Source organism: Fukomys damarensis, unplaced genomic scaffold (genome assembly GCF_012274545.1).
Source record: "Fukomys damarensis isolate Sample0158 unplaced genomic scaffold, DMR_v1.0_HiC HiC_scaffold_6, whole genome shotgun sequence".
Classification (NCBI taxonomy): domain Eukaryota; kingdom Metazoa; phylum Chordata; class Mammalia; order Rodentia; family Bathyergidae; genus Fukomys; species Fukomys damarensis.
The window spans coordinates 32,044,266-32,071,400 of NW_022900918.1; the positions used below are offsets into that span (position 1 = coordinate 32,044,266).

The window sequence follows — 27,135 nt, forward strand, 5'->3', positions numbered from 1 at the left end:
AAAAAAAAAAAAAAAAAAAAAAAAAAAAGTAAACAGTACATCTCTCTCAAAAATGGTACATGGATAAGAAACTCGTTTCTCAAGTCAAAGCAGTCAAACACCCTAGTTGAAGCTGAGGAAGGATGAGAAAATCTTTCTCTGAAAGCTTTTATAATTGCATAGACTGATTTGTTCAGGAGAACCACAGCATGGATGAACTGAGGGCATCGAAGGGCAGTTTGGGAAGGGAGCCCCGAGCAGCTTCCTGGCCTCTCTGGAGCTGAAGGTGGCTTTGCTGCACCTGCGAGCTCTGGATCAGTTACTCTGAGACACCTTGGGGTGGCCGGAGGATTATGAATCAGCTGTTGACATGGGATATCCGATCTGCATGTGCTGGGAGCTGGCTGAAAGGTCGACTGTAACGCTGGTCCTGCCAGTGTCGTAATGGAAAATGGTACTGCAGTAGGTGTGGGCTTGCTCTGGGGCCGGGTGCAGCTGTTGCAGACCAAGCTTCAGAAAGCAGAGCCCACAAGCCAAGGGCACTGAGGCGGGAGAGGGGCCACCGTGTGTGCAGGGTAAGCCAGGCGGAGCTTTGAAGTGTGGGTCTGCTTCGTCCCCAGTGTGGCGGTTCGCTGGCTGCAAAGTAGGAAACAGGAGATGGGTCATTTAGGAGCCTGTGGTGACCTGCCTGTCATTGCTCACAGAGGAGCTTTTCTGGCTCCTGGGACCCAGCTAACAATTCTTCCCTGGGCCTCTAAGTCCTTTTTTAAGATACAAAGCATTTGCCAGCCTGCCTGCAGGGATTTACAAAAAGGCCAAAGATAGATCTTCCTCAGTTAAGAGCGCATGGCTGCTCGCTGCAGAAGCGCCTGGAGTCTGATGGTTAAACCCCTTGCTCTTCCCCCTTCCTGCCTGGGAAAGCTGCTCTGACTGCGACTAACTGAATCTCACAAGCTTGGCCTGTATCATTAACCGACTCCCTTCTGTTCTTCCTGTGTATGTACTACTATAGGTAATGTGTTCTGTTAAAATTTTCTAATATGCCAAATTAATGTGAAAGCAGAAAAAGCTGGGGACTTCATTCTCATTCTTGTCATTTGTTTAATAAATTCAAGAAAACCTTTTTTTCTGTCGTTCCACTGTGTGCACGATTGTCAGCGTGTACCTATCTGGAAGAAGCAGCTGTTGGCGGCATTCTGCCTTTATCCCTGAAGCATGGCGTAGCCTCTGTTTCCTGCATTGCTGGAGTACTGTCTGATGTCTCTTCTTTCTTTTTTGTTTCCTCTTTTTTTTTGTAATACTGCCGAACACTGTTTGTACCTGGAGCACGTGTTTCCTCTGGGACACAGTGATCCTGCGCACTCACCAGCAAATTGTCACACGAACGCATCCCTGCGGTCACCCCAGAGGGTGGGGAGAGAAGGGGACTAGAAGACTTGACTTGGTCTTGTGAGCTTCATCATCTAACACAGCTGCAGTGCGCGGGGAGGGGGCCCTGGGAAGTGACAGGATCACTGTAAGAGGGAGTGCTCCCCGAAACAGAGTGCATCTGTGCTGGCAGCTCACGTGGGGAGCCAAAGCATGGGCCATCATACTCGGAATGCAAGCGTCCATTTAAATGGGGACAGGAAACTTTATACAGGCCTGGCTGGGCTGTAGCCCAGTGGTAGAGCACTTGCTTAGCATGCGTGAGGCCCGGGGTTCAATCCCCAGGACCATGCGAAACAAAAAGGAAGCTTTATGGAGATCGTAGCTGTCTGGAGTTAGCTGTGTTGTGTGTTGGTCTTGTTGGGAGGGGCAGAGAAGACCCCGACCAGCCCAGCTCCAATGGGCTTCTCGAGGCCAGTGAGCTCCCTGTCCTTTTGCTGAGCACCCATGATGCCAGCTCCCACAGATGCTGTCTGGTTTCATCTCTTCTCCACTGCACGTGAATGCATTACCTCAACAAAGCATGAGTTTCGCTCACTGGGAAGATTCCTAGGTTCTCCAGTAACAGTGAGCTTGGTGCCTCTTTGAGCATGGAAGGCCAAACTCATGCCATAGTGTGTGCACAGTATTAATATTCCTTGTGAATCCAAACTGAAGAGGCTTTTACTTGTCCTAACAGGTCTCTTGCTATAAAAACCTATCCCATGTAACTGTTCTTTTCCACTGATGGCTGAAGTTTTGCCCTGAGTACAAGATGGTTATTTTTTGTTGGCATAAAGGGACCAATGTTTTCCAGCCCCAACCTTGTATGACCAGCACCATCTTCGAACAAAGGAGCATTCTCTATTACCTTTCCCCCTAAATAAGAACAAGCTTGTGCATTCTCCGCCATTTTCCATCAGTGTGACATTTCTCTTTGTATTTTTCTGCAAGCACATCGCTGTTGCTTTTCTGAACTGCTTGATGATAAACTGTGAAGTGGATGCTTAGCCACTTGTAAAACTTGTCTTAAAGGAACTGGGTCTGAGGCACACACACACACATTACCCTCAGCAACCTGAGGTGTCAAGAGAATAATACCACTAACGTGGTAACCCGGTAGTTTTTCACATGGGATTTGGTCATTGCAATAAAATGCTGCAGCTTCTCTCAGAGAAGAGTTGGGCAGGAACCCAGCTTAGATAGCAGAATACTTGGCTGTTCTGGATACCACTCTGGTTCAGCATAATATCGATCTTCTGATAACTGGCTTTCAAGACAGATCCTCTCTAGAGAGATTTTGTTGTATTCTCTTTTAGAGAGGTTGTGAGTTTAAAAGGAGCCTTTTAAAAACCATGAAGCATATGTTTCTAATGCATTTCCTACATGTGCCTTTGGAACATGTTCTAGGTACATAGATAAAACTACCTGTATCTTACAACCAAATAACAGGAGGTGAATCACAATAGAGTAGCATCTAGAGGAGTAGCATCTAGAAGCTTCCAGAAGAAATTATTTTATTTGAGAGAATATTGAAAAAAATTTGAAAAGAGACATTGAGAAAGCAATCCATGTTCTCTTTATCAATTTTCTCATTCTCAAATACGTGTTTAAAGGCTGGGGATGTAGCTCAGTGGTGCCACTGCCTGCCTGGCAAGGGCAAGGTCCTGAGTTTGATCCCCAGTACCAAGGGGGAAAAAAAGATCAAATACCTATTTTAACAAACTGATTGCAAATTACTATTTCAAAAGTTATCATCAGATTTTTCTGTTCCCTCTTTTACAGGAAAGTTATGTTATCTAGTTAAAAATTAGAAATCACCAACTTACTGTCTAGTTTACAAAAAGGGCAAGTTTAAGTATTCAAAAATGCCATTTCTACTACTAGGAAAATCGATTAGAAATTTTCTTTTTTCCAGAATTGTGTGAGGTTTTAAGCCTTTAGTACAAGCTGAAGAGGCAGGTGGTTAGTATGAAGCTGTGCCCAGTCTCGTGGAGGACAAAAGTCATTAGAGGTACCAGGCTGATCAAGGACTACTGACCTAGTGCGTTTCAGTACTTTTTGCAAAAGAACAGGTCAAGAGGTGGTGCCAGAAACCCAGACTCCAGGACCAGGAGAGAATTACAAAGATATTTTAAACTAAAAAAAGAGAACAAAGGCCATTTCTGAGCCGGGTGATTAAATTGAAATCTATAAGTACAGCAGCGATAATCTGAAATTCCATAATTGTTTGTGCAGCGAAATAGTACATTAAAAAGGATCTTAAGCAATTACCAGAAATGCCTCCTCCAGAGCAGTGTTAGTAGAAGCATGGCCCGTCCCCTGGGCGGACACAACCTCAAACTTTGTCCAGATTGATGGCAGCTAGGGGGCAGGGTCATGAAATCATCAGGAAGAGGGAAGGATTTGGAGTTATTAACCTGGAATATGACTGAGTGCGTGGGGGAGAGAGGATTGCTGCAGGTGGGAAGCACGTTTATTAAAACTAGAAAGTTCCAGAAATCTTGGGTATAACGAATTTTTTTCTAATCTCTTTAAACTCCTTTCCACCTGTTGCCTTCGTATCCAGGTGCTTCCTCATTAGTCCCCCGAAATTACTTGCCTAGAGTTCCATGATAAAAGACCCCTTTGCCTTGATCTGTTACAAAGGAGACGTGAGATCAGCACCGCGCCATTAATGATTTCACTGAGTAGCAGGGGACACGAGCCCGCAGTTTTCTTTCCTCATTGCCCACAGCAAGCTGTGCCTTCCAAGCTGCTGACAGGCTGTGAAACTGAGCAAACTGTATGGTCCTGTGTGAGTGAGATCAGGTTCCTCTCACCGAAGAACAGGACCGCGTTTGTTTGCGTCTCTGTAAAATGGGATACTTCAGTGAAGGCAGAAGTTCTAAGGTCATGGTTCTGATAACTCTGACCTTTGAACACTGGCCATCACACCTGCCAGGTGTGGGCACAGGTTTGTACAGACTGTTGTCAACGCTGTGGCTTCAAGTCAGAACAATTTAATTACTCACCAAGCTGCCAAATTCTACTAGTTGCCCTCGTCAGCATATCCCGTTGATTGCTGAATGACAGAGTAACATGGCGGGCGGGGGGGGTCGCACTGCGTCATCTGTAAAATCTCAAAGCCTCCTGTGGTTTCTCTTGCAAAGAGAAAAGGGGGCCTCTCTTCCACGGACCCAGCTCACAGTTCAGCGATTTGGACCTTTGCCTTTTCTAGACTTGCTGACAGTTTTCTAGATCGGACTGTTTGGTGTTTATCCATGCGTTGGTCTCACACTTTACTAAACCCACAGCCTTTCCTTTCGTAGGCCCTGTGAATTGATACAGACCCCTCTCAGGAAAAGGACACTGGCCGCCCTGGCTTGGTCACTCCCTGTATGTCCATCCCGCACGCATAAAGTATAGGTGTACTTTAGACTGCAGGAGTGAAATGTAACAAGCTTCTCAGCCAGCGACCCTCGGGCTGTCCTAATGTCCGCTACGCTGCTGAGATCCACAGGCAAGCAGGGTGTTTGTTCGTGTGCGGCCTCCCGGCTTCCAGCTCCAGTCCAGTCCCAGGGGCCTCTCTGCACTGACCGCCTCTCTTCTTTGAACTGTACACCTTCTCGGCAGGTGGCACCTTTCCTAGAACCAGTCTGTTGCCTTATGCTCGCCTACGAATGTGCCCAGGTGGACTTCAGCAAGGGCTTTGGCTGACGCTCGGAGGGTGGGACTGGTTGGATTTGAAGGTGCGCGCCTTGCACCTCCTTGCTGGGTGGCAGTGTATTTCCTGTCTCTCGCTGGATGCCGTCCAGGGTCTGATCGTTCCTGTCTCCTCGCTGCCCACTCCTCCCTCAAGCTGGCTTCTCACAGCCCTTTTATTCTTGGTTCCGACTGTCTCGCTGGCCAGGTGAATGCTTTTTCTGCCCACATGATAGCCGACTCAAGGCCCAGCATGCTGTCACTTCTGTCTGCCTCACCTGGACGCCCACATGGAGCGAGCACCCCCAGGAGGCCCCCCACGTTTTGCTGGATCCTTGATGGACAAATAAAAAGTGACTCTCAAACCACAACTCACAAATGCATGGAATGCCAGAATTTCTCTTTTCTAATTCCTATTTGGAGTGATAACATTTTTCTTTTTGTGATTTTTTTTTTTTTAAGAATAGTGCAGTACCTTGAAACAATTGCAGTTCTAACATGTTGTCGCTATCTCTATCTACAAGTTCCGATTCTTTCACAATTATTGTACTTACCTTGTGCACTAGTGTCAATAAAATTGACATTTGCGAAGCAATTTCTGGCCTTTTTCTCCGGGGTTTCTGGGTTTGGTGGTGTGTGGGGTGATTGGGTCTCTGTCTAACACTAGTGCTTCATTTCAGTGACGTTTGTTAAAAAGCATGAGGGTTTTTTTTTAAATGCAAACTTTATAAATCTGCCTTTTCCTCACATTTTCTAGTCTTGTTATTCAAAGATCATTGTCAATTGTCAATTGTCCAAAAGACCATTGACCAATTGTCAGTGGGCAGGACGTCTGCTCTTCGTTGTATTCGTGGGTGCGGTTGCTGCCACTGCTAACCGTGGGTCTGGGAGCAGGGTGGGGGCTGCTGTTCCCACCCCCCCACACTCAGTCTTAGGGGACCACATTGACTGCCCTTCCTTGGTTAGCTCCATGCTCAGCTGCTGTGTCTGGAATCTCAAAGTGCATCTAATGAATCCAGAGGCAGAGAGGATAGCTGTCAGGAAAACGGGGGCTGCTCCCCGAAAATTGCCCTGCTTCACCTTGGCTTGGAGCCCTTCGCAGTGTGCTGAGTAGCAGTGAGCCTGAAACTGTATACTGAAAACTGAAGAAGCCTTGACCTTCTTCCCTACCATGGTAACTCTGTTTACCTAACATGAGTGCTAGCCAGTCTGCATTGGAATTACGGACCTAAGGGTTAGGTTAGACAGATGAGAGAGAGGGACATTTTGAAACACTCCACGTAGCCTCAGTGGGTTGAGGTATAATTTGCATCTGTATACTGGCTAAGAGCATCCTGTCATCTGTCACCTCCCTTGACTGACTATAATGGGTAATGTGTGTGTATATATATATATATTTTCATATTATGTAATATAGTATCCTTTTTCGAGCACCAAGTCAACCACCTGTTGCAAGGAGGAACCGTGCTAACGTAATAACCTTCAGCTTGCATTGTTAAATGACCACCATTCCGTGTAATGTGATACTCGTGTTTCTGTCCCAAACAGTGACAGACATGGAGTGACATCACCAGGTATAACCAGCTTGCTTCTGTTCTTTGTAGAGTGGGGAGTTAGTTGCTTGACCTTTCCGTTAGCTGTGACCCATTGTTACAAGACGTAGTTTGTCCTGAGTACACCAGTCACTTAGCTGCCTGTTAGTTTAGTTCTGTTTTCTACTCCTTTCTCCGTGTCTCCTTGTTTTATAGATACTGTGTCTTTCCTGAGTAATTCTTAGAAGTAAAGGTAGTAGTTAAGAGGTGAAAATTGATTGTGGGCTGTTCTATGCTTTGAAGCTATTCTAATTGTTACCTAGCAGAATTTTCTGTCTTACCCTTAGTTACATAACAGGGCCTCCATTGAATTATGCATACTTGGGTATTTTTACTGTTAAGACAGCTGCAACTTAGGGGAGGGGGAACCTAGAAAATAATGAGTACATTAAATTTGCCATATGGTAGCCAAGGCTCTAAAGATTAGAAAAGGTGAAAGTTGTGAATAGAAATCAAATCCTAGAAGAAATTACTTTTTTTTTTCTTTCTTTAAAACTTCTCATCCCCAAACAGGCTCCCTGACTGGTAGCCCTCACCTTTCAGAGCTGTCCATCAACTCGCAGGGAGGAGCTGCCCCCGCCACTGCGACCCTGTCTCCCAACCTGAGTCCTGACACCAAGCAGGCCTCACCCTTGATCAGCCCGCTGCTGAACGACCAGGCGTGCCCGAGGACCGACGACGAGGAGGAAGGCCGCAGGAAGGTGCTGGGTGACTTCCGTGTGTGTGCGCGCGTGTGCAGGCACTTCATAAACGGGATGGGGCGGAGAGCGAGAGAAGCCTAGTTCAGGACCACTGGTACTTTCTCACTGTCCCAAAACTGTCATCCCTACCCACCTTCAAGTCTTTTTCATCTTTCCCAACAAAAACTGTTCTCCCTGAAGAGTAATTCCCCATGCCAGCCAGCCACTGGCAACCACCAGTCTACTTGCTGCCTCTGTGAGCTCGACTCCAGGGGCCTTGTATTTGCCCTGTGGTACCTGGCTCATTCCACTCAGCATAAAGTCCTCGCAGTTCACGTCTGTTGTGGCGCGGATCCAAACGCCTTCACTGTGTCCGTTCATCTGCCCCTGGGCAGTGGTGGTGTCCCGCATCTTGCTGTTGTGAGTAATGCTGCTCTGAACACGGGTGTCCACATTCGGCTTTCGGCCTTCTGTGTCTGAACCCAACGTTGAATTGGGTGGATTCTGGTGGGCAGTGCGCAAGACGGCCTGCAGGAAGGGACCTATCTTTCTTAGGGTTCAAAGAGAAAGCAAAACCTGGGGGCGGCTCTGCTCTCGGGGACTTCTGCCCACCTGGGTGATAGGCTCAGGGTACCCGGTCGCCATGGCATCACCAGTGGATTGCACCCTGTTGCTTCTGATCTAGCCACCCTGGGGATCCCCACAAACTCTGTAACTTCCATTTTACAGGATGTCCTCAACACCCGCGCCACCAGGACACAGAACCCTAGTTTCTCTTCCCTGTGTCCCCTTGAAGACTTCATAACTCTGTTCCTTTACTAATTCCAGTCCTGGAGTTGACGTAATATTTACATGGACGCAAACATTCTTAGACCGCATTCTCACCATAGACATCCATTCTTTTATCCTCATTCCTCTCACACAGAAAGGAGAATAAATAAGGGCTTATTTGCTGGCTGGCTAAAGACCATTTAATTAGGAATGCATCACTGCAATCAGGACTGTCTTATGATCTGGACATTCTCCGAGACTAACACTAAAAGTGATTATTGTTCCTCGTTTTCTTTCGTGGATTTTGCAGAGATTTCCAACCGACAAGGCATACTACATTGCTAAAGAAGTGTCCACCACGGAGCGGACATATCTGAAGGATCTCGAGGTCATCACTTCGGTATGTGCAGTATTTCCTCTAGAGCATTACTTCATTTAGCTAAACTAACACTCAGCTTCAGGAAAGAAGCTGGGGCTAATTAAGTGTGAGGTTCTCTGAGTCCAGTTGAAAGGATTTGGGTCGTGGGTTATGGAAATTAAATGCTAATCATCAATTTAATTTGAAATATACTCTAAAAACCTTATCGTTGTAGTTTTCAGTGCAGAGGAAGGAAGCTCTTTAAAGTAGAGAAATTAAAATTAAGGGTTTTACTGTCTGAACACACCGATCCAGAACATTTTTTTGTGTTTTGCCCATTGTCAAATGTAAACTGCTTATTTTCGCTTGGGGGAGATCTCAGAATGAACAGGAGCCTCATTTTGTCTTTGCTGGTAAGTTGAGCCATGTCAGCAAAATCTGCCAGAAGACTGCGTTTTATTACTGTCATCAATCCTGTTCAGTCTTGGAGGCAAAATCAAGGCATTCCGGGTGGCTTTCTGACCCCTTCGCAGTGGGAGAGAACTAGGTGGTTAGATGGTACATTGAAACCACCGAATTTCTGTCCTCCCTGGGACGGGCCTTGTGCTCTGTCCTGTGAATGTTGTGGGCCCCCCGTCCCTACTCACCTCAGTGACCTAAGGACTGTGTGCAGGTCCCCGCTCTGTCCCCTGGGTTGGCCACCTTCATGCTCGGCATTTAACACAGGAGAAGAGGTGGCAGTTCCCAAAGCAGCGAAGCAAGAGGATGTCCTGTGGTGAGAAACCAGTGACATCCAGCAAGGTGGCCAGAAAGGAGGCTTGGGTCCGAGTGGCAGCCTGTGTGAGGAAGTCATCCTGGCCTGAACAGCCCCTGGGCAGAAATTAAGAAAGCAACAGTCTAGAGAGGGCGGCTCAGCCCCCATGGAATAGAGTAGGGGCGGCAGTGAAGCCTGGTCCCCTTCTGTTCCTGGACGCTGAAAGTCTCAGGAGGGCCAGGCCTCCATCGTGCCCTGCTGCCAGTGTCCGCCATTCATCCTGACCCTTCTGATTTCTCCCTGTTTCCCTTCCCAGTGGTTTCAGAGCACAGTGAGCAAAGAAGACGCCATGCCCGAAACATTGAAGAGTCTGATATTCCCCAATTTTGAACCTTTGCACAAATTTCACACCAATTTTCTCAAGGAAATTGAGCAACGACTTGCCCTGTGGTGAGTACAGTTGTGTCCCCTCCTCGTCCTGTTTTGAGGGCTGCTTCTCTTTTGTCCCTCGTAAGCAACAGGCAGGAGCAGCGTCAAAAAGGCTGGTGTGAGGGGCAGCAGCCTTACAAGGATTCTTAAGTTAAATTAGATGTCACTTTGAGTCCCATCTTTACTTTTTTTTCCCACTCTGGCTTATAATTTTTCAAAATGCAATTTTTTTTCGTGATTATTATATGTGATTCTCAGAAAATAAGATAGTAGTGGCTTTCAGAGGGATGGTGAGGATTGAAGGGAAGCTCGTGAAAGGTTTCAGGGTGTTGGTAATAGTTCACTCAGGCTTTCCTTACGGATACTTGTGAAATATGTACGTGTCTCATATGATTTTCTGTACTGTATTTCACCGTATTTAAAAAGTGTTTTTGAAAACTACAAAGCCCAGTGCAACACACACACTTTTATCTTGATTTATCACATGAGTGAACAAAGACATCCAGGGCAGAATTAAAAGGTTAGGAATGACCTAAATGTCCATCAACAGCAGATTGGGTATAAATAATATTTAATCCATCCTTTAAATATAAAATAAAATGTTAACCTGGAGAAAAGAAGGGGGTGCAAAAAAATCCAGAAAACCTACACAGAGTAGAGTGCAAAGTTGATGTAACCTTATCTAAAATAGAACCTTTTATACAAAATTCTTACGGCTCCTTAAAAAATAATTCTCTGTGGACGGGCACATAGGGAGTTGATTGTCTACTAAACATGCATTGCAGAAATGCCAGGAAAAAAACAGCAAAAGGCTTGTGTGCTTTTGGTGGCAATGGAAATCTGTCGTACCCTGTATCCTCGCTACAGGTGACAGCCTGGTGGAGAGTGGCCTCGGGGGCATTCGGTGACTATGGGGCCGGGAGGAGCCCTGTCAGAGGCTGTCTCACCTCGGGTGACCCTGGATTGTGGGCCTCGAGGGTCGGCTTAACGGGAAGCAGAGTTGGTCTCCTGCTTTGTGGGCCAATGTGCTGAGGCCGCCAGAGCTCTCTGATCCTCCCAGCAGTATCGGCTACTGTGGCTTTTACACCAGGAGTATCTGTCACACGCAGCACTTGTTCCTGGCTTTCCTGAGAGGCCCCGGGGGGCACAGCACAGGCAGGATTGATACATAATGGCACAAAGTCAGCCTCGCTAAAATCAGGAGAAAAAAAGGAAATGGCGTTTCAACAAGAAGCTTAGTATTGTGAATATAAAACAAATAGCCTTGTCAAAATGAAAATGCTACGGAATCTTTCTCTCACTTCCCAAACTTTACGTGGACGTGTGTTCTGCCACGTAGCCCCCTCCTTCATCCAAAGGGGACTGATGTCATCAGAGTGGTGAGGGACCTCACAACTCTGGAGAAACCGTTTCCCCTTTGACATGCGGCCGGGGAGACCTGTGTCATCACAGTCTCAGGCACGTCTTCTGGAGGCCATGGGCTTCTGAGTCAGTATCTGCACATGGCAGACGATTTGTAGTCACATTGGAGAGGTCACGTGTAGAAAATGGCATCAACTGGCAGTCCCCACACAGCCCATCTTGATGGCTTTGGTTCCCACTTTGGAGACCACACCAGAGAACTTCGGAGAGCTGTCGGACACATTTCGTTTCAGCAGTAAGTGCCGTACTCGTGGGTTTACATGGGACCACAAATCTCTAGTGTCTGCAGCTTATCTGTAGAATATCCAGGTGCTTAGAGAGCAACTAACATGATTTGATTCCCAAAGGGTTTTCATTACCATATTGCCAAAGATTTCACCCATGTTTTACATGGACATGGGAAAGACTCAAAGCAAAAGAGAGAGCAGATAGACAATATGCTTCTCAGTTGGCAGGACCTTCAGCAGCCTTGTGACCGTGGGCCAAACCATTCATGATGCTTATCCGGAGTAAATGTAAAGCTTAGCAGTCAGGTTCAGCTAACCGATCCCTCAAGTACACAGCAAGGAAGACCTGGCTCTACAGGGACTCAAGAGGAAAGGCCACATGTGAGCGCTAACAGACTAACAACTCAATGGCCTTTTATTTTCATTCATTCATTCATTCATTTATGGTTCCAAGGATTGAACTCAAGGCAAGCGGAAGAACCACTGAGCTAAATCCCTGGCCCTCAATGTCCTTTTATACCCATCGTTCCCAACGTTGTCTACTCATTGAAGTCACCTGGAGCCTTTAAAAAATATTTTCACTGGGCAGAACCCCAGATGAGTGACCTAAGAATGTCTGGACGGTGGTGTCCAAGCACCGATCAGCTCTCTGCAGCTCCCAGGTGATTACAGTGTGTAGCCAAGGTGAAGAACTTTTCCCTGGATGGCGTCTTGTTGCAAGATCCCAGGTCGGAAAGCAATCACTGCTTGAGAGAGATTAAGGCCCACAGCACCTGCAGAACACTACCCAACACTGAGATTCATGTTTGAATGGGGATAATGAGAGTGCATTCCATTAAAACATAATTGGAGGAACTATGGGTATTTGGCTTAGAGAAAACTCTAGAAAGCATGACTTGTTTCACATACCTGTGGGCTGGTCCTATGAGAAAGGGGGCAAGTGTCTTCCTTATACCAGAGGAAAAGCAGAAACAGAGGAGTGACTTTCCAGAGAAGGATATTGTGTCTGAAAACAGGAAAAGGTTTCTTGAGCAATGATGTCATGGTTGCACCCCTCGTGGCCATCTCCCAAAGTATTTATCTGTTGAGTCAGGTCACAAACCTGGCAGTGCATCAAGGAAATGAAAAGTAAAGATGCTGGGCCCCATTCAGCCCTTCTGAATCAGATCCCTGGGGCAAGAAATTGTTATTTTTGTATTACTTCTTGGGGTGACTAAGATGAATACCTGTTTTGGAACGACTGACCTAAACCTCTGGGAGGTCTTAGATTCTGTGGTTTTTGTTATGCATTTCACAGACTGGTTCTATGTGTTCTTCCCTTGAACAAGTAATGGAAGAAGATAGGGATGGATGGAGGTTGGATGAATGGGTGAATAGGTGCTGTGGACCGTTAGGAGGTAGGGTCTTGGGGGAGACCCTGAGGCTGTTGGGAATTGAATGTGGGGACCTGGCTCTGTCCTCTCTCTTTGCCTCCTGCCTGGAGATACAAGCACTCAGTCCAACATGAAGTGCCACCATTGTCATCCCCCACTTCACCAGAGGCCCAAAGCTATGGGGTGGCCAACTCTTGGACTTGAACTCCAAAAATCTTGAGCTACATAACCTTTTGTTCCTTGGTAGCCTGGCTTAGGTGCTTTGTTACAGGAAGGTAAAGCTGACTTACGCAGTTGATGAGTGTGTGCCTGGCTTGGCCCGCAGTGGACTTAGCCCTGTCTTAGTCACTTTGTCAGTGGGACGCAAGATCTGAACCCACAATTTACATGAGGAGAGGTTTATTTGGGCTCATATTTATGGTCTGTGGTTGGCTGGATGGTGCAGCAGAGGGGCATGGCAGACGAGAGCTGCTCATGGCGTGGCAGACAGAGATCAAAAGAAGAGCTGGGAGGGAGATAATTGTTCAGGCCATGGCCCCAGTGACTTCCTCTTCCAACCAGGCCCCCTCCTAACAACAAGTCAGCTAGAAGTCCCCCCAGTCCAGTCACTTTCCACAAACCCCACTTACAAATGCATGAGGCTTTGGGGGGACTCTAGATAGAAACCATAACACAGTTAGAGAAAGAGGCAGCTCAGAGGCAAGAGGGCCAGGTCTTCTGTAGGTGAGAGTGCTGCCTCCAGGGTGGGCACAGAGCACTGCTGCTGCTTTGGCCCTGGAAGGTGTGTGGGCCACTAATGCCTACACGGGACAGGCAAGGCTTGGGCTGAACGAAGGCAGTGATGGGGTGGGTCCCAGGCAGGTTTAGGAGTTACTGACAGACTGCGCATGCGCAATTGGTATGTATACGTAAGTTTCATGATACAGTAAACGCAGGCGGCGCCCATGAGTTGGGTGGTTACGATCCATGGGCCTGGCTGAGTCTCAGTTTCTTATCTGTGAAAAGTGGATCGGAGCTTATGCCTCACAAACCGAACGAGATGATAATTATAGAGGGCTTAGTGTACCTGCACCTCACCCCCTCATAGAAAGAAGGGAGTACTTTACCCCCCTCCCACCCATAGAAAGGTAAAGCTGACTACTTTTCTAAAAATAAATGTATTATGAAATTTTTTAAAAATTTATTTTAATTAACATGTGTTTGCAGTACATAATTACATTCATCGTAGGGAGTCGGTACAGGTACGTCATACCTCTTGCTTCTTTTTACATCCCCTAAAAGAACTCAGGACCTTGCTCTTGCCAGGTAGACGCAGTGCCACTGAGATAAATCCCCAGCCCTTACGTCCCCGAATTTTAAATTTAGAGGTTTCCATGACGATAAGGATTTCTGTACACCCCTCAGCACCTCTTCTCCGAAGTGTTTAATTTTATTCACATTGCCATAGCAGAGTCATCAAAACTAAGAAACCATTACTATGAACTGAATTCCAGATTTTATTCCACGATAGTATTTTTAGTTCTAAGTATTACTGTTGCTGGAAGCAAATCTAAAGTTTACCCCGACAAAGAGTTGCCCAGATTTTGGCACCTGCACAACAGACACCATGATTCTCCCTTTCCAGTCCTTCACAAGGCCCAACGTGTTCCTCCACGGACAGTGGGAAATTCCAGGGCAGACGAGTGGCAGGAAGCTTTCTGGAATGAATAGGCCCAGCCCCACCTTGGTAAACACACCTGCCCCTCTCCAAATGTCACCTTCTCCAGTATCAACACACCTGAGTGCGGGGTGGATGCCCACGGCCAGTGCCATGCTGGCAAAGGCCAGCTTCTCCTGTCTCTTCAAAAGGAAACTGGTTGGATGAGTTCTAAAAACTGGATGAATACTTTTCCTTTTGAAAGCAAAGGACAGTTTACTCAGCTGTTCCAACACATTCACTTACACCCAGCCTTGGGTGTTCCCTCTGCACTGCCCGATGCCAGCCCTGAGATGACGGGCAGATGCTGGGTACAGGCTGGCCAGGACCCCCACCCCAGAGCAGATGAGGGCCTGCTTTGGTCCAGAGAAACTTTGTGCCTTCCCAGTGTGCCGCTCTTAGCTGCTGGGGACACGGACAGACACAGATGCCTGGAACAGGCCAGGGTCACACGCGGGTTTCCCAGGAGGGTCTGCTGCTTGAAAGATGGGACGGAGTTGCTTGAGAAGCAGTGCAGAAGTCCAGCCAGGAAGAACACACAGATGGGATGTGGCAGTGTCACTGAGCAGGGGGCTCAGTGGGACAAAAGGAAGGGGAGGAAAGGCCACCTGGAGCTTTAAATGTGGACAACCAGAAGCCTGATGGTGAAATTAGAAGATCAGTTATTGAAGCAAAGAAGAGGAGAGCATTCGAGGAAGGACAAGTTTGTCCTGGGCACAGCTGTTCTGAGGCGTTGATGACAAAGTCCTCTGGATGGCTGGGAGTGTGGATCCCAGGGTTGGGGAAAGGCCCAGAAGTATGGGTCTGGAAGCCATTCACAGAAAGTCAAATCTTTAAGGAAGAGAAAAGAGCCAAAGACAGAATCTTCTTGACCAAGCCTTGTAGCAGATCTCCTTCCATCAGAATGGACTGTGGCAGAGCAAGAGCCAGCCAAAGAAATCTCTCTCTAAAATACTTTTCTCATTTTTCTACCTGCTCTTGGAAGCTTCTAATCTTGGAATTGGGTGGCATTAAAAAAAAATTCATCAGAGTGTCTCAAAAAAATACACAGAATCACCATACAACCCAACGCAGCACTCCCACTCCTAGATACCCATCCAAAAGAAATGGAAGCAGGGATCACACAGGTACTTGTTGGGAGAAGTTCTTAGCAACATTATTCCCAACGGCAGAAGGTGGAGAGAAGCCGGGTGGCCCTGGACACAGGAGTGGCCGAGCCCAGGGTGACCGGTCCTGGGAGTAGCATTCAGACTACACAGGAGGAAGTTCCCGCACGTGCAGTAAGCAAGCCAGAGGTGAACAGGCAAAAACAGTACTGTCATTCAGAGGGACAAAAAGGTGAGTGGTGTAGAGGCGAGGGAGGAGTCGGGCGACAGCAACACCACTGAACTGCGGACTACTCCTTTACCTATTGAACAGGGCCATAATTCCTACCCAGAGTGCTTTGCTGTGAAGGACCCTGGCCCTACCCTGTACCAAGGTACACTGACCTGGGCGCCATGAACGCTTCAGTTTGAGTGTAAAATCATACAACCGTGGTGGAACATTCTGTGGGGCGCATCTGACTGCCTCTCAAGCAATTCTTGTTTATTTTTTTGCTTTTGAGACAGAGCCTTGCTATGTAATGCGGGCTGGTCTTGAACTATGTAGTCTAGGCTGGCTTCACACTCACAGCAATCCTCCTCCTGCCTCAGCCTCCTGAAAGCTGGATTATAGGTGTCAGGCTTTCCATGTCCCCAATGTCCCAATGCCATGAATTCAGCAGGGAGCAGGGAGTTAGGGCAACACTGCTGCAGCCCAAGAGTCCCGAGCTGGACTGTACCCCGGCGGTCATGGGTCACTTGGCACCTGGAGCCTTCGGGCCTTTAGCACCTGCCTTCCCCCGACACCTGTCCCTGCGCTGGAATTCGGCTCACCCAGGTTCTCCTGAGGGCTCGTTTTTATCATGGTTTTCCTCCTTTTTCTACCTCCTCTTCCTTGAAAAGCTTGAGGCCATGAGAAAGTGGAAAAACAACTGGAAAGGTAAATAAACAAGGTCTGCTGAAGTCACGCTGTCACTAAGGGGCCACCCGGGTCAGTTCAGTAGTAATTTAAATGACGTGAAAGCCAGCTTCGAAGGTGCACCAGCCACGGGTCGTGTTCACTCGCAGCATGTGGCTGGGGCTCCGGGCTGGGACAGCACAATGAAGGCCACGTCTGTGAACACACAGCCACCCATCGGGCAGTGTCAATCTAGGGACCTCCCCCCTAACTCGGGGCCTGGCACACACCGGGCACTTGGAGCAGCTCTAGCGCATGCCTGGCAGTGCCTGGGTGCCCGCAGGGTGAGGTTGCTCAAGTCACGCTTCAAAGGCTCAAGGGTGGGCCTGCGAGGGAGGAAAGACGGAGCTTTGTGCTTGTCAAGCCGCGTCCCAGGGCAGCGCTTGTGGCATGAGCTTACTGGTGAACTGGTGAGGAGCCATTACTGTGTGCACGCCCCGCAGGCACATTTACACCAGTTGTGCATTTTTCCATACGATCTTATTAACAAAATAATAATAAAACGGCAGCTGGGCCAGCTATTGAGGAGGTTGAGGGAGACGGATTGAAAGTATGAGGTCAGCCTGAGCTACTTAGCACGATCCTGTTTCAGAGTTAAAATAAACACCAAGGTTGCAGCTCTGATGGAGAGCTTGCCTACCACGCCTGAGGCCCTGGTTTTGATCCCCAGCACCAGAAGAAGAAAAAATAAAAAAGAAACCTGAGGTGGCAATTCCGGACATCTGGTCTGTCACCCTTTTTTGTTAATGAAGTTTTACTGAAATCCATGCTCACCCTTCTACTTGTTACCCATGGCTGCATTTTGTGTTACATCAGTATATCTGAGCAGTGCTGCAGAGACTTTGTGGCCAGAAAGCCTGAAATATTTATTATCTGGCTCTTTACATAAAATGTTTGCCAGTTCTTCAAAAATAAACTTGCCCAAATGTAGGTTTGTTACCCCTGTGCTGTGATTAGGAAAATGAAGCAGAGAAGCCCCCTGCCATGGGCATCCTCAGCGACAAAGGGAGGCCTTGAAGTCGTCAGGTAGACCCAGGGCCTCGGCCCGGACCCTGGGCAGCGGGAGCAGGAAGTTCCTCAAGTCTGCATGGTGCTGGCCCTGTAGGTATTTTTCTCATACCTAAGAAAGCAGATTGGAATTTTTCCTAATCTTATTTTATGGCAAAATGGGCACAGCAGGGAGGGCAACAGCAGAGGTGACCCCTGTGGAATTCGGAGCCTGTCTGTCTTCTCTCAGGAACTGCAGCAAAACAACAATAACAGCCAGGAGTGGTGTGCACACCTGTGATCCCAGCACTGGGGAGGCTGAGGCAGGAAGATTACCATGAGTTCACTGCCAGCCTGTGCAAGATTCTGTCTCAAAAAACAAACAAGTGTCACATAAATCACCTCAAGTAATCCTCACAGTAGTGCAAACGGCAGGTACAGAGGAGGAAACTGAGGCACAGCAAGACGAAAACACAGCACTGATGAAGTTGCATCAGCCCCCTCTGTGACGGAGGTCTGCAGAGGGCCAAGACCATTGCATCTGGTGCAGGGCTCCTTCCATGGTGATACTGAGAAGGGCTTTTGATTGTGTCCCTTAGCCTGGGGGAGAAGGAAAGTGGCTGTAAAGTTGGTGGGTGGTGGTTTCTGCCAATGCGCATTGAGTGCTTTGCACATCTCAGGCAGTGCTCAGGCTGCCTGTAGATCTGGTCCTTTCGTCTTTGTCAGAACTCTCAGGCAGATGCTGTTACTGTTTATCACCACAGAGGAGGACAGAGGAGACTCAGAGAGGCTATGTAACTTGGCAAAGGTCATGTAGCAAGGCAGGACTGGTTTCTGGACCCAGGCAGCCTGGCTGCCACTGTGCCTTTAGTCCCAGAAGCTTTGAGCCTGATGTTTAGAGGGCAAGAACCCCAAGACTCAGCTCCATTAGGGTCTCCTTGTAACAGGAGAACAAACAGTATCTGAATTAGTGCCTCTAGGGCACTGCACTCCTGCCACTGCCGACAGTGTCCACGAGGCACCAGACTGAGGGCAGGACAAGGAAAGGCAACTCCAGTCCTCGGCCAGGCCGATCACGCCGGGCACTAGCTCTGCGCTCCACAGCCTGGAGATGGGTCCTGTGTGCTGTAGCTTCAGCCCTGCAGGGCGGACTCGACAGCAGGCGGCCCCTGCTTGGCCCTGTGTGGCTGGGGCAGGTTCTGGAACCTTTCTGGAGCCCCCTCCCCTCCTAGATTTGTAGTAACAGCAGAGAGAATGACAAGATAGAGGCGTCTGTTGGCAGGCAGCAGTTTCCACCACACCGCAGCATCTGACCCACGGTCGCTAAAGACCGCCCGACCCTGAGCCAGCCACCGCCCTTCCCTCACACCTGGAGCTGTCCGAGGGCAGAGCCGGACCTCGAGGGGTCCTCGAGGGGCCCCAGAAGGACCACCTCATGGTGTACTTGGTCTTGCTCAACAGGAAAGCCACAGATGGGCTGTGAATCCTGAAGTCACCGAGTTGTCCATGATCTTATTCCAGTCGTGCAACAAAGTTATCGCATCCCTGCTGCACATCAGCCTCGGGGCTGTCTGTATGGCCTAGCACCCGAGGTTGCCAGATTTAGATTGTCTCGTTTGACCATCAGAACCACCTGTGGGATCGTCCTCTCTCCCTGGAGAATGAGGCTCGGGGAGGGAGTGCTCAGGAAAAGGCCAGGCGGGACCTGCTCCTTCCCCTGCAGCCTGCGAAGCTGGGGGCAGGGAGGTGGCCACCACCTGTACTTGCACCTTGGCTCTGTCCAGGCCCTTGGTCCAGTGGACCTTTCTGCCAGCTGGGAATAGCTCAGACCTGCCTCATCCAGTATGACAGCCACAAGCCATGGGAGGGGCATGGTTAGGGTCCTCTAGAGGAACAGAATCAATAGAAAACACAAATAGAACTACGCAAGGGGATTTATTGGGTAGGCTCACAGGATCAGGTGGGAGAGTCCACTGTGGACTCTCATGTGTGCTGGACGGCCATTGGGTCTGGGAACCGCTCAGCCCTAGGAGACAGGAGCTGCAGAATGAGAGGGATCAAGGATGCAGCACCAGGCCAAGGCGAAGGCCTGGAGGGTCCCCTGTGTGAGTCTGGGATGGAAGGCCGCAGAAACTGGAGACCAAAGTCCAAAGGTGATGACAGGAAGGGAACATACCAGCTCTAGCAGACTGAGCTCTTCAAAATGGGACTACTTCCTTCGTTCCCTTTTTATTCCATCCAGGCTACAAGCCTATTGGTTGGTGCCACTCACAACGGGGGTGGGCCTTCCTCCATTTGCTGGTCTTCACGTCAGTCATCCAATTGCAAAATTGTCACTAATCTGCCAGATGTTTCTTAATCCAGTCAAGTTGACATCTCTGAGCAGTGGTCACATGTGGCGATTTGAGCACCTGAGACATGGCTAATGTGACTAAGGAACTGAATTGTAAAACTTTGTTTGATTTTAAGTAAAATTAAACGTTAAGAAGCAGGATGCAGCGTACCATATGGGATGGCACAGCTCTGGAGGCCCAGAGTGGAAGGAACTTTGGAGCAGAGTTCGATGGATGTGGGTCCCTGTTCCCATCGTGACATTGTGCCCTCGGCCATCTGCTGTCCTAATCCGGGTGTCAAAAGCAAGCCTCAAGGACAGCTCCTGACCCTTCCCGCCTCACTGCAGCCAGGTCAGGGCTGTGTTCATCTGTGTTTGCAAAAGGTTTGCACTGGTTCCAAAACTGAGACCCTGCAAAAAAGGTTCAGTTGCTGTGAAAGAAATTGCAATGCAACACACCAGAGGCAAGGTAGTGTAGCAAGCATGGGAAAGTGCCGAGAAATGCAGAGGGAAGGGGAAGAGAGTTAAGGCACCATGTGGAGGAGGGGACATTACACGGATGCCGGCTACATTTATTTAAAATTTCGTGTTCATTTGTTTGGAAGGCAAGAAAGACCTGAGCTCCCTGACTTCCACGCATGTCCCCAAGTGCGCCTCCCACTGCCAGGAGGTTAGGGACGATCCTCGTTGGCAGTGTTAGCTTTTAAAGCATGGGCAAAACCGCGTGTTCCCAAGCATGGACTGTATCGCCCCTATGGTCTTTTCCTCTTTGTACAAACTGTTTTTATCCGTATTTGCTGTGGTACCTAATGGAATACTCAACACGGGCCCGTCACCATCTCGGCTTGATCCTCTGTACTTCCCCTTCCCCTCTGTCCTCGCCCATCTCCCCCAGCCCCATTCAAAACATGCTGCAGTCACTGACCAGTCACGGGCTACCCTGAAAACACCTACAAGGTGTCACCCCTGGGCCTGCACGGCGATGGCGCGGTCCGTTCGCCTTCAGCTCCGTTTGTGGGCACCAGAGTTCTTTTCTAGTCTTCCCGCGCTGTTATTCTCTTATTCACCTACACATACTTGGTAAAAGTCAACTAGAGGATGACTCTGCTCATCCACTCCTACATACTGTGTGCGTGTAGTGTTAGGGATGGAACCCAGGGCTCCCGCCTGCCTGCCAAGTGCTCTACCCCTGAGCCCCAGGCACACTTGCTTATTAGCACGGTTGTGAAGAATGATGCTCCTGGCAGGAATTATGCATCTGTGCGTGACGATCTTCATTCTTTTTACGTCTCCTCCTCCTCTCCCTTAACATCTCTTGGTCCCCCCTCCCTTTTGCAAAAGATCTGTCTCCCTGTTTCTTTTGTCTTTTATTTTGCTCTTTATACTTTGGGTTTCTCTGTTGTGCTTGAAGAGTAAGCTGCTTCCCTTAGGAACAAACAGAAGTAATTCTTCAATTGCCAGAATCGCGGGTGGGTTTCTCTGGCGGAGAGAGGGAGAGACGCCCCGGTCCCTGGCCGGTGGTCTGGTTCTTCTCCGGCTGCCTTCGTGCACACACCGTTACTGTGGGACTGGCCCTGGCTGAGGACATGGTCATCCGGGTGCCGTCAGACTCGCCGTGACTGGGCCATCATTTTCGCGCCTCTTACCAAGCCGAGCGGGCGTTCTGCCTCAGAAGGAAGGAAATCACAGTTTCAGCAGCCTAAGAGTGGCACTGTGGGTCTTCAAAGTGGCCAGGAGCTTGAGGCTTCTGTGCTCCAGGCCAGCAAGAAAGAGCCCAAGCGGGGCTCAGCGAGGACCCTCGGTTCCACAGCAGTGGAGATGTGAACCTCATTCAAATTAATGGCATTTTCCTCCCCGTGGGTTTCAGACAACACTAAAATCTGTCGGACACCGAAATCCACATTTATCGCCTCTGGTCAGTGTGTCATGTGTATGTTAACAGCCTGTATTACTTTGGCTATTTAATTTTTGAGCCCAACACCTGGCCCTCCCCTCGTATTAATGTAAGATTTGACTTTAGCCGTCTGCTCCTTCACACGGACACACATGATCACGTCCATCTTTGTTTCTCTTTTTCATTTAAGAATCACAGAAACCACAGGGCAGAGGAGGGCTGGAAGTGATGTTTGTTTTACAAATGGGAATTCAGAGACTTCAAACAAGGAGATCTGTTCCGGGGGTCCAGAGGATGCCCAGACACAGGGACACAGAGCTGGACACAGGGACACAGAGCTGGGTGGAAAAGGCAGCCTCTAGCCCCAGGCCAAATGGTTTGTTTGAATGAAATGAGATGATTTTTCCTTCTGTTGCAAGGAGGGGATGGCTGGCTGTTTGGTAGATGCCTTGGGCTTCTGTAAGGCTACTGGGGAGCCCAGCGTGTGTCCCTGCGAGCTCGCTAGAGAGGCCTCTCCTCAGCTGTCCCCAAAGCTCCCCTCGTGTCCCTGGCAGAGACCACCTCATAGGGCTCAGCACACTTAAGGGAGAGGTGGGAGCTCATGTCCCAAGGTCATCTGCATGAATTTTGTGTTGACCTGCATTTGGAGACCGGAACAGGAGCCTCCGCCCCACCCACCCACTCTGTGTCATTTCCCTTCCCGAGGGCTTTCCAGGCAGTCCTCTTCCTCAGTCCGAGGGCTCTTGGGAGCAGAAACTTGATTTGAGGGCTGCCTCTTACTTCCCACGAGTGCCTGTTGGCACCATTTCCTTCGAGTGATCTTCCTGCCCATCTCCGGGGCTGAGAGTCATCCAGGTGTGCAAGGAAGAAAAGTAACGTAAGACCCAAAGAAAAGGTTCAGAAACTGGCTCTGCCCCTTCTGCTTCAAAGCATTGTGGTATTCTTTGTCTGCAGAAATAAGGGGGTCATTTCCAAGTCTCCTTTCATGGCTAATAAACTGTGATCCCAGGCCACAAAGAGGCAGCACCCAGGGATGGGTAGAGCAGGCGCCAAGAGGGGAGGTGTCCGTGGGTATGTTGTGAGCTAAGGCCGGAGTGCATTCCGGAGCTGTTTTCCCTGCTCACCCTGCATTTGCTCACAGGGAAGGCCGCTCAAACGCCCACGTCAGAGGAGATTACCAAAGAATCGGCGACATCATGCTCAAGAACATCCAGGGCATGAAGGTGAGTTGGGGGGTCAGCGGTCCATGGTCCTGGGGACAGCGAGGCTGGGCTGCAGGCGTCGCCGGATCTCTACTGGACACGCCACAGCCAGAGGTCACAGGGTAAAGGGTTCTTCCATCCTTTCTAGATGATGTTATTTGGGGAAAGCACTTTCAAGAAGCTTTTTGTTTTTTTCCAAAAGCTTTGCATTATACCCAAAACCACACATATCTTTTATGAATGGTTCATTCAGACTTCTTTTTTAAATGATGTTAGACAAAACATTGCTTGGTTGGCTGTGCGTTTCATTTTCAGTCAGTTGTTTTGACTTCTTAGCATGACCAAGTACTGAATGCTGAGCTTTGTAGGAATTTCAGGAAATTCTGACTTTCAGTAAGTGTGTAAGGCGAATATACTTTAAACCCAGAGTGTCTACAGGAGAATATACCCAAAGAAGTTCATCAACATTACACTAATACTCTACCACACGGGGGCGGGAGGGGTAGTACCAGGGGATCAAACTCAGGACCTTGCACTTGTGAGGCAGGCGTGGCACTACTGAGCTAAATCCCTACCTCTCTACCACATTTTTTGAAATGTACTTCATCTCTTAAATCTAAAAGTTTAACTGTTTCATTTTCAGTGTAACTGGTTGCTAATTCCTTTAATGTAGGCTGTTTTAATTCATTGACTTATCTTTGGACTGTATCTCCATTTGCATTTTAAATCGCTGCTGCTTAGTGACTAGTAACAATGGCACTGAGGAAGTAACAGCCCCCGGTAGGCTGGGGCCCACACAGCCCTGCAGCAGCCCAGCCAGGCACCATCCACCCATCGGGCCCCAACTCATGGGCCTTGGGGTCAACCCCAGGGCTTCAAACCTGCTAGGCAAGCACTTTACTGAGCTACTCCCAGCCCCTCCTGCTAGTCTCTTTCTCCTCAGAGATCAAGACAGAATTTAACCTGACCCTGATTCAGGGGCAACAGGCCACACCTTAGAGTCACATCACACAGAAGCCGTGGAAAATACTTCCCGAATCCAATACCCAATAGGGAAAGCTGAGCCACTACACTGCCAGTCTTTTCGGGGCCACAGGCTGAGTTTGTTGAATGAAACTCCTGTCACAGTCACATGAGTTACTGAGTAACTGAAAATGAGACACGCAGCCAATCTTTTCAGCTCTCCACGGGAGTTTCTGACATTAATTCTACTTCTTAGAGCAGTTTTAGGTTTACAGAAAAAGCAGCAGAGAGTTCCCATATCCCCACCCAGCCACAGACTGCAGTTAGAAATATTTAGTGCTTGTGCGGTACCTTTGTAGAAATTGCGCTCACTGACCAAAGGCCACATTAAGTCTCAGGTCACGCGTTATATGTTTGTTGAGAGAATAGTTTCACTGCCCTCAAACTCCCCAGCACGTGGCCTGTTCTCGCCGCCACACATGCTCCTCACTCGCCGTCTCCACAGATTTACCCTTCCTCAGGGTGTGCGGTGGTGGGGATCCCACAAGATGGCGGCCTCCGCAGCCTGGCTTCTTCCACGTCTCTCCTGAGCCATGATTCGAAGCTGTCCCACTTCCACATGACTTTCCTCCCAAGACACCGTGTTCTGTTCCCAGCTGGTCTGGCGCCTCGCTTTTCCCCTCAGCCTCCTTTTGTCTAAGATGGCACCTGCCCGGGGGAGGGTCCCGCTGTACAGGAGGCTGGGACCCCGTCTTAGGCCATGGGGACAGCGGCCCGGGCCTGCCAGGCTCTCCCCCCATGCCGCAGAGACGGTCCCTGGCATCCTGCTCTGCACCAGCCCTCCTAGGCCTCTTTGCCAGTTACCCACCACTGCTTTCCTACCGAGAACTGACTCCTGCCTTCCTTCCCTGCGGCCCTGTGAGCTGGGCGTGTGCCCGTCAGCTCTCAGCTGTGCTGGCATTTCAGCATTGTGCTACTGCTACTGCTGCTGCGAACTCCATGCAAGCAAAATAAAAATAGACTGTGGGTGGGGGGAGTGGCAGCCTTTTGAGAAATGGGTTGGCTTGGGCTTTTTTTATGGTGTTAATTATTGTTGGTTTAAAGCATTTTATAAAGAGTGGAGGGGAGTGGCAGAAGTTTCTAGAGAGGTAGACGCCCAGCTTTGCATTTTGTTTAAATGTTCAGAGGGACGTCCGCCTCCCCATGTCTTTCCTGCCTGCCCCAGGTACTTGCCCTGCGTTTGCAGGCTGCACAAGGTCTGCTGTCACTGCTTTTTGGCCAGTGTCCTCAACTCTGCACATGGGGAGCTTATTTAGATCCCAGCCGCCGGGCATGGCTGTGCTTGTGCACTGTCACACCTGTGATCCCCACGGTGTCCCCCCAACCCCGTGACATGGCCAAGGGGCCCGGCCTGGCCTGGGTCTTATGGAAGGTCAGACATACCCAAGTCAGGGTCTGCAGCCCACATCATGAATGTCCCCCTGCAAACATCAGCCTAGGTGCACTGGGGTGGGTGGAACTCAACACAAAGGAAGGGCCCCAGGGTCCCCGCCGTCACTGGCACCAGGCTGCTGCTTCCCCGGCCATCTCCCAGCTCCCACCCTTGCCCCTGCACCCCCGAGCACCTTCCTGACGGGTCCCCTGGCCTCCAAATCCTCCTCATTCCTCAGTGGTTGGAGAGTACGGTGCAGCCTGTAACCCTGAGGAGGACAGACTCCACTCTGGTCCCAGGCGATCTTTCCAGACTTCTCACCTGCCACGTTCTCTGCATTCCTGCCCCAACTCCTCTGTGCTTTAGTTCACGCAGGCAAGAATTACTGGTGACTGATACCCTCATTTAAAATCAAATAGAGGGCTGGGTTTGGTGGCACCTGCTTGTAATCCTGGCTACAGGGTTGCCTGAGTAACTTAGGGAGCACTTGCCCAGTGTGTGAACCCCCAGATTCCATTCCGAGCACAGTGACAGCAGCAACACTGTAGTTCTGCATCAGGGAAGAGGGGGCAGGGTTCCCAGTGCCTCCCTGTGCGTTTCCCTGCAACTTCTAGTCAATCTTTGTTTCAAAACAGGAAGTTTGTAAGTAAGTCAGCAGGAGAGTCTGGGTGATGGGCACTGGCATGGGCAGGTCCAGCATGAAGGGCAGGAGAGCAGTGGCCTGGGCATCAAGGAGAGGCTGGAATAAGCCCTGAGGGACAAGTGGGGTCCTCTGTCCCCCATCCCTTGGTCTGGAAGTGTCCTCTCTTGAGTCCTCCCCACCTGCCCGGGGGGGTGAGCACACTTCTGTACTCCACCACCAAAGGTTGTGGCCTGAATCTGCCACCGCCTCAGTGCCAGGGGAGTCAGGACCCTGTGGAGCCCTCACTCTCCTCCCCATGCAGCAGCGTCCAGCGTCTGGGCAGCCCTGGCTGTCTATGAGTGAATGGGGTGAGCACAAGTGCACTTTTGGGAACTATTTGACGTTCATTTAAGGCTCTGGCCTATGCATCATATTTAGCAGAAACCCCAGGTCCCCCCTTAAGCTCTGCCCCTCTGTTTTGTCAGTCTCATTGCAAAAGGGACATTTATGCTTCTAATATTATTTGTATGGCACACATATTTTATAACGTACATGTACTTTACACTGCTCCGTATCTTAATGGAGCTTTTCAGTTGATGCCCAGAACTTAACTGAAGTGATGACAGAAGTGGTAAAATACAAAAAATAGGACACTTAAGGGAATTAAATAGATGTAAGGAAAGGAGGGTGAGTCTGGGGGCGGACTAATCGGCCCCCACCCTGCCCCCACAGCACCTGGCCCCTCACCTGTGGAAGCACAGCGAGGCCCTGGAGGCGCTGGAGGACACCATCAAGGGCTCGCGGCGGCTGGAGCACTTCTGCAGAGACTTCGAGCAGCAGAAGGTGTGCTACCTGCCACTCAACACCTTCCTTCTGCGCCCGCTGCACCGCCTCATGCACTACAAGCAGGTGCTGGAGCGGCTGTGCAAGCACCACCCGCCAAGCCACGCCGACTTCAGGGACTGCCGAGGTGAGCGCCCCCTGCAGGCCGGGACAGTCTGCGGCTGCCGCGCCCACAGTTCTGTAATCTGATGTTTCCTGGCGCTTGATCTCCCCAAAGAGAGACGATGACGGCCGCAACCACCCTTCTTCCTTGGCACACACGCCTCTTTTGAGCCGGGGTGGTTGAGCGGCAGAGGGAATAGCAGTGCCATGGGAACAGTGCAGTTAGCCCATTTTCAAATAAGGAATCTGAGGCTCAGAGCAGGAGGGGACCAGCAAATGCCACTGAGACGCGCCCTTCCCACTGAAACCAAGTGGTCCCGGGCCCATATCACGCGTGGTCTGTTGG

The 27,135-nt window shown here is 49.6% G+C and overlaps 1 protein-coding gene across 7 annotated transcripts in view; it reads left to right on the plus strand.

Moving 5' to 3' along the window:
- The window catches only part of Farp1 (FERM, ARH/RhoGEF and pleckstrin domain protein 1), a 256,913-nt gene that overhangs the window by 220,672 nt on the left and 9,106 nt on the right, over positions 1 to 27,135 (plus strand). For 6 of the 7 annotated variants that reach the window (XM_033760943.1, XM_033760944.1, XM_010604570.3 and 3 more), the window contains 5 exons: positions 7,176 to 7,363; positions 8,424 to 8,513; positions 9,542 to 9,675; positions 22,767 to 22,848; positions 26,577 to 26,814. In XM_033760943.1, the coding sequence (XP_033616834.1) occupies positions 7,176 to 7,363; positions 8,424 to 8,513; positions 9,542 to 9,675; positions 22,767 to 22,848; positions 26,577 to 26,814 (732 nt within the window). The remainder of the gene's footprint in view (positions 1 to 7,175; positions 7,364 to 8,423; positions 8,514 to 9,541; positions 9,676 to 22,766; positions 22,849 to 26,576; positions 26,815 to 27,135) is intronic. The other variant, XM_033760945.1, reaches the window with a different exon arrangement.